Source organism: Anabrus simplex, chromosome 7 (assembly GCF_040414725.1).
Source record: "Anabrus simplex isolate iqAnaSimp1 chromosome 7, ASM4041472v1, whole genome shotgun sequence".
Classification (NCBI taxonomy): Eukaryota; Metazoa; Arthropoda; class Insecta; order Orthoptera; family Tettigoniidae; genus Anabrus; species Anabrus simplex.
In genome coordinates, this window is record NC_090271.1 from 9,836,465 (window position 1) to 9,851,213 (window position 14,749).

Here is a 14,749-nt window from a genome sequence, read left to right on the forward strand (position 1 = left end):
GTTCTGTAGGCATTGTTCTTTTCAAGGACTGTGTCTCTTTCCATTTCCTTTTGCCATTTGTTCTTCCACACATCTCCTCTGCTGTCTTGACCAAGCATTCCTTGAACTGTTCCAATGTCTGTTTTTGGTATTCGCTGCTGGAATTTTTCTTGATATTCTGCGGCCTTCTTTTTATCCTTCAATTTCCATACCTTCAATTTCTTGTCCTGGATGGTTCTTATTTCGTTCAACTTTTTAAACCTAAAACAACTAACAAGGAGCCTATGATCACTGGCAAGAGACACACTTGGGATCACTTTCACATCCAGCAACATTTCTTGTATATGTTTATCTACCACAATAGTTGTTGTTGCCCATTCCATCCACATCTGGTGATTTTGTGACTTTTCTGTTTGTGATACCACACATCACTCACGATAGAAGCTCGAAAGGTGTTGTGTTTTCACACGGTACATCAGACGTATCTAAAGTGTGCACTGTGGCATCATCAGGTCCCACTGTCGTGTCGGTCAGTTTAACGGCATCATTTTGAAGGTCGGCAGTGTTTACAAAGCCCGTATGAGATGACTTGCTGCTCACCTCATTCGAATTGTAACATTGCTACATGAGGAATGTCGCCACTCCTGTTACAGTGCGTTAGACTGATGGCTTCAGACTTTGGAGAAAGTTCAGCGAGACACTAACATGTGCCAATCTCAACGGACGGAGCGTCCACGCATAACAGTTCGGAAAGATGTTCGGCATAAGTCGTAGGCTCACTGTTTCTGCCACCAGGTTCTACCATATTCCACCAAGATGTTCCGGGGGCCGCTGCGTTCATGTGTCAGATGAGACAGCGTGCAATGGGCTGAGAAGTGATACAAGGACACTTGTGCCAAAAGCTCCTCGTGAATCACAGCACACAGCAGTTCACAGACGTACGCTCAAACAACAAGATAGTTAGAGTCTGGAGACTATCCGGTGAGAGGAGCAACGAGCAGAGAGGCTCTGGTGACATCCACCACAAGCAATGTGACAGGAGTATATGATTACAAATTCAGACCAAATGAAACACTCATGCCACAGTAAAGTGTGCCGAAGCACACGCATAAATACACAATGTACCCCCTCTGGCGACAATGCTGACATCTATTCGCGCATGCTAACGATCATAAAGGTGTCAAATGGCATCCTGCGATATATTGCCCCAAGCACCTTGCACCTTTTAATGCAATTCGCCAATGGTTCTTCTTCAGAATGTCCCGTACGTATCCAGAGATGCGGTGATCTTGCTGGCAGTAGAGCATGTTGCTTTACGTCGCACGGACACAGATAGGTCGTATAGCGATGATGGGGCAGGAAAGGGCTAGGAGTGGGAAGAGAGAGTCCGTGGCCATAATTAATTGTAGAACACCACTAGAATGCCAACGTCGCACGCGCGACGCATAGTACACGCATTCGCTCAATCGCTTGTAACATATTTCACTTACGCTATTGCAGCAAGTAAGACATTGCTTTAAGTACTTCATCACACATTCCTCGCTAGCCGTAAATAACTATAACTTATGAGGCCTGGCAGGAAAATAAAACTCTGCTCGGCGGCGCACGGAACTGTGTGCCGCTCACAACTTTTAATTCTTTCTGTTTTTGTTTTTATTTGTGTTTCTACCTTTGATAAGTTAATATCTTTTTAAACAACAACAATTTTTTCGTGTTTTTCATGTAGTTATTTTTAAAATGAGTGTTTTAATTATGAATTATGAAGTTGAAAATATGAAAGACAATAACTTATTTAGTGTGTTGATCGCTTGATAATGAAGTAAATTATGTAATACTTATACGATCATGTTAAATAAAGTTTGCTAAGTAGCAGGGTGTGCTACATGCCTAACTCTTCTCTATTTAAGCGTGATTAAATATGTTTAAATGTAAATGTGCAATGCATAGGTAAATGGCCTGGCATTTAGGGAAAAACACTCGGCAATTCTAGGCTTAAGGCACAGCCTCAGCATTTGTCTGGTGTGAAAATGGGAAACAACGGAAAACCATGTTGGGTGCTGCCGAAAGTGGGGTGCGAACCCACTATCTGGCGAATACCGTATACTGCAAGCAGACGGTTCCCAATGGTCCTTGGTGACACAGCAGGCTGCATGATGCCACCGCTGCTCCACAATGCGTGCGTCTGTACTACGCGATGTCCGGAGTCTCGTCTACGCTTGTGCGGAATGTTCCGCAGATAACTGCTGAAAGCAGCGAGACACCCAACATGTACAGCAGTCCGTCAGCTTCCCTCAGGCTGCAGCACGAACTTGTCGGCGGGATACTGCACGGGCAGGCCTCAGTATACCCTGGTGCAGTCCTTCACGTCGTGCTTCTTCATGCCCGCCACACCACTCACTCACCGCTCCGGCTCAATGAGCAAACCTCTCGTCCACAAGCTACCTCGTTATATGACCAATGTTTTCTCTCCTTTCTGGAGCACTTCATTCCCAACGTTCCCGATCCAGATGATCCTCAGCAGTCGGCGTACCAACTTCTTCATTCATGATTTCGGGCTTCCACGTCATAAAACAAAGCACAAAGACAATATAAGGTCATGACTGCAGAGGACTGAGTTCATGGAGTTTAAATCTGCCCTGCCTTGTTCATTCGGCGTATAATTTCGATAAAGTCATTCCACATTTCATTTATTGTGAATGTGTATCCCACGAAATGGAATTTGCTTCAATGTTATACTTAAACCGATGAGTAGAAGTGGGTACAATCAGTCAGCAGAGCTGGCAGCTGTCCATGTGGCCATGTGGTAGCAGTAGCCCCGCAGATCGATAGGGCAGGCGTCCTACCAAGCGCCGTCCAGCTCTTATGTAAGTGGCTATTTGTAGGTCGCACTCCAAACATCTGTCCGAGCAGCTCCTTGGAAATAATGCATTCTTATGTTTGTATATTCTTTGATAAAGATTTGATTTTTATTATTACAACACTCTGATATCTGAATTGAAAATAGAAAAAAATGCTCAAATTTAGGTTTAAGAATAAAGTTTAACATAGACCTCTATTCCTTTCGACGTTCAGTCTGCAAGGCTCTGTGAACTAACTCCTTGACATGACACCACCACCGATTTGTGCATTCGGCTTCATGCGCCTAACTTGGCCTTTATCTCCCGATTCTAAGTTCCCTCCTGCCATTGTTCTCACATGTTCGTACGAGCACTGTGTTCATGTCTGTTACTTTAGATTATGATAATACTCCGACTCCACTCAGCTTTCACCCCACCCCCCTGAGTGGAACAAAAGACAGGCTGATGTAAAAATGGTTTCTATCAGCAGTTGACTTCTTCCTAACAAAACATTATTGATCGTAACACCGAGCTCTCCTGCATCTTCATTCCATTTCTCTAGTATGAAGTTGAATCGTGACGGTGTATGTCATGCTCGCATTCGACTTTACGAACGAGGACTTGTCGTGTTCACACCACACAAGTAAGTCTCCAGTCGAGCCGAGGACCGACAACAAATCCCTGAGGAATTGCGTAAAGTAGGTGTCTTTCTTCCATCTGATACATTTTAAATTCTGGTATGAATTGTATCACCACAAGGGTGTCTGGCTACTGTGTGCAGACGACATCTAAGTGGTCTGCGTGTCAATTTCTACGTTAAGTTCTACTTTACCGTGTGACACAGTAGGACGGTCTATCGCTGAGTTTTGATGAATTTTGCCAGTTAACACCAAATGTGTCACGAGATGCCGGCAGCGCACAATATGGAGGGTCGGAGCTAGTGGAAATTCTCCGTATCCAATTAGCCTTGGTTTCTCCGCATCCTACTCTCATCATGTAAGGTCTGGATGTTGACGGTCCACGTCCTCTGCTGGTCTTCAGGCTGCGAGAGACCCTAAACCACCAACATGTCTTGTTGAGAGCAATGTCTACCTGTCTGGCATGAGACGAATTATACCGGCAGAATAACAGTATCAACATTGGAGTCTGTGGTTCACAGCGGCATTGTGATCTCCACAATGAGTGAAGTGATGACTTGTTATAAGTGAACAGCAAGATTGTGTCCTTTTGTACTTCCTGAACTCCACAATCTTCTGCTTCACTCTGTCGCTAATTACGTCTGAGCCTTGTCAAACATCTGCAAGTTTTGCCTAGACGAAGCAGAGACTTGGTTTGTTATTTCGGCACAGAGAACTTTGAGCAAGAAGTTGAAATCACTCGCAGGAGTGAGAGGTAAGGAAGTCGGTTATTCAGCGGATTACACCTCAAGGAAAACAATATGCATATTTTGTTCTTGGTTATTACGCAGACTTTGTTTAATTACGTTCAGCGAGAAACACTCCCCTCCAGAAGGGGTACAGCTGTTCGCTTTTTATCTGTCTGTCTGTCTGTCTGTCTGTCTGTCTGTCTGTCTGTCTGTCTGTCTGTCTGTCTGTCTGTCTGTCTGTCTGTCTGTCTGTCTGTCTGTCTGTCTGTCTGTCTGTCTGTCTGTCTGTCTGTCTGTCTGTCTGTACGTGATATACGAGGTAATCCTTGCACGAGCGCATCAGTTTTCTCATGAAAATAACTTTACTCACTTGAAGCATCGACACAGATATTAGAAATAAATTGTATTCTTATTGAGTTTCGTGTGGCACTGTCAACTCCCGCCGCGGTCAGGTTACGAGTTGGTTCATTTTCCTTTACGGCTGACAAAATGGTGACACGTTTTGCGATTTGACGATCGAACAAAAATATTCCTCCATTTTGAAATGATGATAGAGAATAACTGAACTTCGAAATCATATTGCTAAAAAATTGCTGAGGATTGTAAGCAACTGGATGGAAAATGAAGAAGCACAACTCTACACTAACATTCTAGTTTGTGATAATACCGCAGTAGCAAAGGCTTCAATTATCTCAGTCACAAAATGAATTGACATGCTGTTGGTAACTCTCCTCTAAGTTTGTATATTGTGCGTATCCCAGAAAACAGTTCTTCAATTTTACAAAAACAGTTTTCTTCTTCTTACGACGTCGCCTCCAAACGGAGGTAGGCCAGCTCTGCAACCATGCCATGTGAATATCTCTCAGGATCTTTAATGGAGTGGTTTCCCGTTGCCTTCTACATCCTAATGCTGTTGACCAAACTGGTTCCTCCACCTTTGGGAACAACTTCTTGTCCCGCCATACCCGCTCCTCCACTCTCAAAGAGACTGTTGGCACTTGGTAGAGGGGATCTCCTTATACCGGGAGATAACCGGTCCCTTCATTCGTTAGCCGCCCTCTCTACCGCGGCAAGGTGAATGTCAGGATTTCACCGTCATTGAAACAAGGACCAAATGGCATTCCCTTGTTCCTCTGGTTCTTTAGAGAGGAAAAACAGTTTTGTAATTGGAATATTTTAAGCCTCAAATATATGCTTAGATGTTTCAAAACGTGTTTCTCCCAGTTGATTGGATTAAAACGTGTTTTCTTCGACGTATTCTTCAAAACAATCAAACAATTGCACAGCATGAGGTGGGATGACCTTATGAATAAGCATTCTTTGCGTTTGGTTCTGAAAAAATAGCAAGATTGGGAAAACCTATTTTCAAACAATATTTCTCAAATGTTTGCTTGTGGAGTCCAAAAGATGAGAGCGAAAGTTTTGTACAGGAACTGGTACGTGCATCGGACGACCCGATGGCCCAGGGTAGTAGGGTGGCTGGAGGGCTGCATCAAACCAGTCTATGGACTGACAACATGGTCATCAACTCGTGTGTCGTGTACTGGGTGTCCCAAGAGTCTCATTTACTTAGCGCTTCCCATTCTCCTTCGATAATTGCTCCTTTGCGAAAATAACATTACTTTTCAGAATTCCCCACACTGCAAAGTCTAATGACCTTGAGGGCAGCCCGCTGTACCCTGTCATGTGGCTGAGAGCCTGGTGTTGTTCCTCAGGTGAAACTACGACTCGAGGCACAGTACCATCCAACAATCACAGCCCACATATTTACATCTGGAACATTTACCTGCGATCATTGACAGATCCGTTTACTTAAACTTCAATGGTCAAAAGAATATGATATGGAAAATTCTTCTCACTCAATGGGTATTACAAACCATTCACAATGCTCAGCTCGCCTTGATGCAGTTGTGAACGATAAGATCTCAAAATACGGTGTAAAAGGAAACTGAAGATGGGCTGCCAGATTGTCAACGATCAGTTAGTATCACTATTGTTGTTAGACTTTCTAATCTACAACACAATCAACTGTGCAATCGCCTGGTAACCTACTGGAGCATATCACATCATATATGGTATTTTACTCGGGACACCCGGCACTTGTATAATAAAGTGGCCACGCCATCCTGAGCTTAAGTAGGAAATCATGCTTCTCTGCTTATACATCAGCTGAGCTTGAAAATTTCGCTCCCTTTATTACCCAAATGATCAATCAATCACTACTGACCTGCATTTAGGGCAGTCGCCCAGGTGGTAGATTCCCTATCTGTTATTTTCCTAGCCTTTTCTTAAATGATTGCAAAGAAATTGGAAAATTATTGAACATCTCCCTTGGTTATTCCAATGCCTAACTCCACTTCCTATAAACGAATATTTGCCCCAATCTGTCCTCTTGAATTCCAACTTTATATTCATATTGTGATCTTTCCTACTTTTAAAGACACCATCCAAACTTATTCCTCTACTGATGTCCTCCCACGCCATCTCTCCACTGACAGCTCGGAAAATACCACTTAATCGAGCAGCTCGTCTCCTTTCTCCCAAGTCTTCCCAGCCCAAACTGTGCAACATTTTTGTAAGGCTACTCTTTTGTATGTATGGTTCATGTTTGTGGATTACTGTAGTCACGTCCTAGTTCGTGAACCATGGGCAACGGCTGAGTGGCCGAGTAAGTGGTCCTGAGAGTCGGGATACCAGTTGCTATGGAATGGGAGTGGGCATCTCGGACATATTCTGAGTCCTGGCCCTCCTTGTGCTCAGGCGGCTAGGACTATACAATCCACCGGTGGTCCATAACCCGTTAGAGGAGAGATCCTCACTTGGACTGTGTGCAAGGAGGGTAGCATCCTTCTTCATGAATCTACCGAGCTCAGAACATTTTAAGCAAGCCTCGGACCTATTGGAGTAACGGAGTCCCACTCCCATTTGACAGGCGAGGGACTCCTTGGAAACAACTTGGCGAACGAAATGGAATTCGATGGGGAGCTATCAATATTAATGGGGGTTATGGAAGAAAGAAAGTAGAACTGGCTGAGTCAGCAAAGAGGATGCATCTGGATGTGCTAGGAGTAAGTGATATTCGGGTAAGGGGAGATAACGAGGAAGATATAGGAGATTATAAAGTGTACTTGACGGGTGATAGAAAGGGAAGGGGAGTATGGGGTAGGGCTGTTTATCAGGAATACCATTGCACGGAACATAGTTTCTGTTAGGCATGTAAATGAGCGAATGATGTGGGTAGATTTGTCATTTGGAGGAATTAGGACAAGAATTGTGTCCATGTATTCACCATGTGAGGGTGCAGATGAGAATGAAGTTGACAAGTTTTATGAAGCATTGAGTGACATCGTGAACAGGGTGAACAGCAAGGATAGAATAGTGCTAATGGGCGATTTCAATGCGAGAGTTGGGAATAGAACTGAAGGATAAGAAAGGGTGATTGGTAAATGTGGGGAAGATATGGAAGCTAATGGGAATGGGAAGCGTTTACTGGACTTCTGTGCTAGTATGGGTTTAGCTGTTACGAATACATTCTTCAAGCATAAGGCTATTCACCGCTACACATGGAAGGCTAGGGGTACCAGATCCATAATAGACTATATCTTAACCGACTTCGAATTCAGGAAATCTGTTAGGAATGTACGAGTTTTCCGCGGATTTTTCGATGATACAGACCACTATCTGATCTGTAGTGAACTAAGTATCTCTAGGCCTAGGGTAGAGAAAGTGAAATCTGTCTGCAAACGAATAAGGGTAGAAAATCTCCAGGACGAGAACATTAGACAGAAGTACATGGATATGATTAGTGAGAAGTTTCGAACAGTAGACAGTAAGCAGGTTCAGGATATAGAAAGTGAATGGATGGCGTACAGGGATGCTGTAGTAGAAACAGCAAGGGAATGCCTAGGAACAACTGTGTGTAAAGATGGGAAAAGGCGAACATCTTGGTGGAATGATGAAGTGAGAGCAGCTTGTAAACGTAAAAAAAAGGCTTATCAGAAATGGCTCCAGACAAGGGCCGAGGCAGACAGGGAGTTGTACGTAGATGAAAGAAACAGAGCGAAACAAATAGTTGTTGAATCCAAAAAGAAGTTCTGGGAAGATTTTGGTAACAACCTGAAAAGGCTAGGTCAAGCAGCAAGGAAACCTTTCTGGACAGTAATAAAGAATCTTAGGAAGGGAGGGAAAAAGGAAATGAACAATGTTTTGAGTAATTCAGGCGAACTCATAATAGATCCCAGGGAATCACTGGAGAGGTGGAGGGAATATTTCGAACATCTTCTCAATGTAAAAGAAAATCATCCTGCTGGTGTTGTGAACAGCCAAGCTCATGGGGAGGAGGAAAATTATGCTGGTGAAATTATTCTTGAGGAAGTGGAAAGGATCTTAAATAAACTCCATTGTCATAAGGCAGCAGGAATAGATGAAATTAGACCTGAAATGGTGAAGTATAGTGGGAAGGCAGGGATGAAATGGCTTCATAGAGTAGTAAAATTAGCATGGAGTGTTGGTAAGGTACCTTCAGATTGGACAAAAGCAGTAATTGCACCTATCAATAAGCAAGGGAACAGGAAGGGTTGCAACAACTATCGAGGTATCTCACTGATTAGTACACCAGGCAATGTATTCACTAGCATCTTGGAAGGGAGGGTGCGATCAGTCGTTGAGAGGAAGTTGGATGAAAACCAGTGTGGTTTCAGACCACAGAGAGGCTGTCAGGATCAGATTTTCAGTATGCGCCAGGTAATTGAAAAATGTTACGAGAGGAATAGGCAGTTGTGTTTATGTTTTATAGATCTAGAGAAAGCATATGACAGGGTACCGAGGGAAACGATGTTCGCCATACTGGGGGACTATGGAATTGAAGGCAGATTATTAAAATCAATCAAAGGCATTTATGTTGACAATTGGGCTTCAGTGAGAATTGATGGTAGAATGAGTTCATAGTTCAGGGTACTTACAGGGGTTAGACAAGGCTGTAATCTTTCACCTTTACTGTTCGTAGTTTACATGGATCATCTGCTGAAAGGTATAAAATGGCAGGGAGGGATTCAGTTAGGTGGAAATGTAGTAAGCAGTCTGGCCTATGCTGACGACTTGGTCCTAATGGCAGATTGTGCCGAAAGCCTACAGTCTAATATCTTGGAACTAGAAAATAGGTGCAATGAGTATGGTATGAAAATTAGCCTCTCGAAGACTAAGTTGATGTCAGTAGGTAAGAAATTCAACAGAATTGAATGTCAGATCGGCGATACAAAGCTAGAACAGGTCGATAATTTCAAGTATTTAGGTTGTGTGCTCTCCCAGGATGGTAATATAGTAAGTGAGATTGAATCAAGGTGTCGTAAAGCTAATGCAGTGAGCTCGCAGCTGCGATCAACAGTATTCTGTAAGAAGGAAGTCAGCTCCCAGACGAAACTATCTTTACATCGGTCTGTTTTCAGACCAACTTTGCTTTACGGGAGCGAAAGCTGGGTGGACTCAGGATACCTTATTCATAAGTTAGAAGTAACAGACATGAATGTAGCAGAATGATTGCTGGGACAAACAGGTGGGAACAATGGTAGGAGGGTACTCGGAATGAGGAGATAAAGGCTAATTTAGGAATGAGCTCGATGGATGAAGCTGTACGCGTAAACCGGCTTCGGTGGTGGGGTCATGTGAGGCGAATAGAGGAGGATAGGTTACGTAGGAGAATAATGGCCTCTGCTATGGAGGGTAAAAGAAGTAGAGGTAGGCCAAGACGACGATGGTTAGACTCGGTTTCTAACGATTTAAAGATAAGAGGTATAGAACTAAATGAGGCCACAACGCTAGTTGCAAATCGAGGATTGTGGCGACGTTTAGTAAATTCACAGAGGCTTGCAGACTGAACGCTGAAAGGCATAACATTCTATAATGATAATGTATGTATGTGTATGTACTCTTTTGTCGGAAATCGCCCAAAACAAATCGAGCTGCTTTTCTTTGTATTTTTCCAGTTCTTGAATCAAGTAATCCTGGTGAGGGTCCCATACACTGGAACCATACTGTAGTTCGGGTCTTACCAGAGAGTTATATGCCCTCTCCTTTACATCCTTACTACAACCCCCTAAACATCCTCATAACCATGTGCAGAGATCTGTACCCTTTATTAACAATCATATTTATGTGATTACCCCAATGAAGGTCTTTGCTTATATTAACACCCAGATACTTACAATGATCCCCAAAAGGAACTTTCACTCCATCAACGCAGTAATTAAAACTGAGAGGACTGTTCCTATTTGTGAATCTCACAACCTGACTTTTAACCCCGTTTGTCAATGATTGCTAAAACAGAATCTCAGTCAAGGATGTGGCGATGTAGGAGAGGCGTACTATATTGTTTTACACTTTATTTTGTGTACGTCCGGGTATCATTCACATTTCACTTTGAAATTTCTGTGAAAAGAACGCGTGACTATTGCAGAAATTCATCGGCGTTTTGTGGCAGTCCGTGGTGAACACCCGTCGTCACGGAGAACAGTTTACAACTGGGTGGAAGGTTGGAAAACAGGGCGCACATCGGTGGGCAAGGGACCCAGTTCTGGAAGGAATATGACAGTGTGAACACCAGCCAACGTTGCCTGGATGGAACAGGTTATCCAAGGAAACAAATGCATCGCATTTACGGAAATAGAGGCAGCCACTTACAGTTGGGGAAGGTTCCTAGACTCTTGTCTGCAGACGAAAAGCAGAGGCGTGTGGACGTGTGCAGAGCAACTTGATGGCTAGGCTTGTGACCGGTGATGAGACTAGGCTCCATGACGACGAGCCACCAATCGAGGGGCAGTCCACCGCCAAAGCAGTGTCGAACAGTGCGAGAGTGTTCTGGGACACAAAGGGCATCATCTCATTGAGTGGCTGGAATTTGGGGCCACGATTAAACAGAGCAGCAATTGTGGAAATTCTTCAGCGCTTTCGTGGTGCCATTCAAACTAAGCGGCCGGGAAAATGGGCTAAAGGTGTGCTTCTGCAACATGGCAATGCCCGACCCCACCGCTGCAAATCGGAGTCACGGTCCTGCCACACCCACCATATTCTCCGAACTTGGCACCAAGTGATTATTACTGTTCGGCAACATGAAGAAACCTCTGCGTAGTCGCCGTTTTGCAGATTTTGCAGAACTCCACACAGCTGTCAAGGCATGGGTACGCAGCACTCCGAAAGAATGGTTTCAGGAAGGTCTAGAGAGACTCACACATCGATGGCAAAAGTGCATACAATTACAAAGAGATGTGCTGAGAAGATGGACGTAACAACTGATGTGTAATGTACCTTATTTGGGTAGGAAAAACAAACTGTAAAAGAATATAGTACGCCTTTCGACGTTTTGACGGCGCGTAACTGTACATGTGATAATGGGCACGTGCCGTGTGAGAAAATAGGGTGAACTTTGCTCTGCATGTTCACAAGCAAGACTTCTTTAATAATGAAGGTTTCAGTTTAAGAAACATGCCGTTCCATTGGTACTCGTATCAACGAACGAAACCAGCAAAACAAGTCAGCAATAACTGACCTAATACCAAGTACAGTACCTCAGACGAAAACGGACCTATCGTAAATCTGCATAATGGCGGAAGTCATGATACTGTTCTAGGGAGAGACATGATGTACGAGTTAGAGTTTATTCATTTCCACATCAATGAGCCCTGAGTATCAGGAAACGAAAATGTGTCTCTCTAGAAGAAAGTGAGATTTATTTGACAGTGTTGTGGTCTTCTTTTATGGCGCATTTACTTTTGACTGTCTGTGAGCAGCTACTTGTGTCTGAACAAATTTTCCAGAAAAAATTAATTGATTTAAGAAGATTGTTTCGTTGTAGGGTAACAGTGTGAGCACAGGCATCTCCTGGATAACAATGAAGATGTGGCCAGAATGATCAGGAAGCGGAACAGTGCGCGATTACTTATCTAGAATCTACCACTGGCCTAGAAAAATGGCGAAGTTGCAGAATGCGAGTCAGTCTTGAGTCACTCACGAAACAGTCGTAAGTGCGTCAGACGGCTAGCGTGGCGCGAACTCCTCTGAGGACGAACTGTACTCACTGTTTTCGGCAAGTTCATAGTACAGACTGCGTGGAGTGGAAAATTCCATCGCGACAGAAGTTTTAGTAAATGTAGTCATCTTGGATTTCAGGACTGTGATAACCGCCAGAGTTGTGAAGATACGTTAAAAATATGTTATTTTCCATTGCGAGTATTATTTAATGATGACTAGTTCTGAGTTTAAAGTGGTTCATATCAGTCTCGCTGAATGACAGGTAAACCGATTCCTGCTGTAGACAGACACGTCTTTTGTGGCCAAGATATGCGCTGCCTTGCACTTAACAACTGCAGATACAACTCACAGGAGTACAGTTATATAATAACAGTAACAACAACAACAACAACAACAACAACAACAACAACAACAACAACAACAATAATAATAATAATAATAATAATAATAATAATAATAATAATCATGAGTCACTTTATGCATAGCAAACCATTTAGGTTAAACTAATATATGTTTTCTACTCTCAGGCAATCTACAGCAACCTGTGTTTTCAGTAGCAGGTACGGTGCTCCTAAACCCAAAATTATATAAGGGCTGTTGGCGCATTTTAATAAATGTGGGAGTATTTTCCAATAAGAGCACAACGTTCCTTTAAATTTATTAAAGCATATATGACGGAATAATCACAAAATACATCGAAATATACACACAGCTTTGTAGGGCTAATCATGAACTTTTCCCTTGGTTTCAAATGAGCAGAATCCATATGGTTTAATACCGTCATGTAAAATGGCAAGTACGAAGGTATGCAGCTCTGTCACCTCTCCTGCCGCGACAGTTCCTACTCACAGGCCTCATCACCCAACTTCATTCACCATCTTTGAACTCCTCAACTGTCGGATCATACGTTAACATTAATAGTTGTCAATATCATTTTGTAACTTTACTTATCTTGCTTTAGATCACACCGACACAGGTGACAATGGGACTGGGAAGGATGCGGCCGTGTCCTTACGAGGGCAAGTCAGTAAGCATCTGCCTCCAATTGTGTGGTCAGCAGCCACTAGATGGCTACGCCTGCTACAACTTGCGCCACTCGTCTGTTATCACGCACTTGGCATCAGGTACGGCTGCAGATGGACGCTCATCCTTCACGCTCGTGCGACCCCTTTTGACCTGTTCAATCCACTGCTAAACACTTTGCTGTGGCAAAACGTTATCCTCGTATTGTGCTCAAAGTCCGCTCCTGCTGCACCCTCGGATCACAAAATACGCTGTTCTTCCTTGGTGGCGCGGCCACAGAGGTAGACAACGGTGCCACACAACGCCACAGAGCCAATTGCCTACCTACATTCCCTGGCGTAAAAATGAGAAAGCACGAAACAGTATCTTCAGGACTGTCGACAGCTCATTTGCTCCTGAATTTGGAAGACCAACTGATGCTTCCTCAAAAAGTGGCTTCAGATTTAAGTAGACAATGTAAACACAGATAAACATTTGTTTATTGTATGTAGGGGTGGGACCCGGCTGCTGTTTTGGTGTTTCTGGGGATTTGAAAGGGATCTACCCATTGACAGAACCAGAGATCATAAAGACGAGACGACAAACCGCTTTTGTACTTGTACATTAGTTTATAAATAAAACATGACCTTTCTACCATAATACTGTTTGTTTCAGGAAGACGCCATGCGCCTGAAGGAGGTCAGCACTGCGGTGGACGTAGCACCGTCCCGGCTGCACGTGTGAGTAATTACTATCTACATAAATAAAATCGTAACGACCTTGAGTCTGTACATTGGCTATTTTGGCGAAACTTTCGTACAGCTATCCGTTTAAGGGGCGATGATTACCACCTGCGTATTTTTTAGCTTTAGTTTCCTGTAGGTCCTAATTTTTACCCCCTACCCCAAAATAAAGATTGCGGCACAATCTGCCAGACGAGCTAGAAAATTGAAATTTGGCAAAATGATACGTTTTAGCCTGTAACCAACGGAAAAATTCCAAGATATTTAAATTTTTCACCCTTTATCCCCGAAGAATATCGAAATATGGAGGCAGTTTTAATGACGGTGGAGACCTTCATTTCGAGGTATTTCGTGGATAAACAGCAAGTCCTATTACGAAACGAATGGCACAATCCGTGTTCACTTTAGAGTGATCTACAACTTTGGTCATATGACTTTTTGTCGTCTCTCTCCCGCTTATATGTTACATTTGTCTCTATTTCCCAACTGTAAGTAAATTTTGTACTTTTACACGCATAATTCATACTTTGAGTCACAGAAAAGATGGAATCATCAAATTCTACTAGGATATTGGCCCACCCAGTAGCCATATGTGAGCCAAATGCTATGTTTGTAGCTGTTACATAATCACCCCGAAAGTAATGCAGTATGAGACAATCTTACCCAAATTTCACCCTATTCGACCTTTCTAACTCGATCGGACACATGACTAGAGAGATACGAGAAAATGTCATAGGACCAGCCATTTAGACCGCTAAATTCGGCGTCTTATGGTACAGTCCGTTTGTGGATATGACGTA

General features: G+C 43.3%; 1 protein-coding gene across 4 annotated transcripts in view; it reads left to right on the plus strand.

The window, feature by feature from the left end:
* The window catches only part of Schip1 (Schwannomin interacting protein 1), a 468,359-nt gene that overhangs the window by 110,197 nt on the left and 343,413 nt on the right, over window positions 1-14,749 (plus strand). For all 4 annotated transcript variants that reach the window (XM_067151046.2, XM_067151048.2, XM_068228559.1 and 1 more), the window contains exon 2: window positions 13,882-13,946. In XM_067151046.2, coding sequence (XP_067007147.2) covers window positions 13,891-13,946 — 56 coding nt within the window. In that variant the 5' untranslated portion in view covers window positions 13,882-13,890. The remainder of the gene's footprint in view (window positions 1-13,881; window positions 13,947-14,749) is intronic.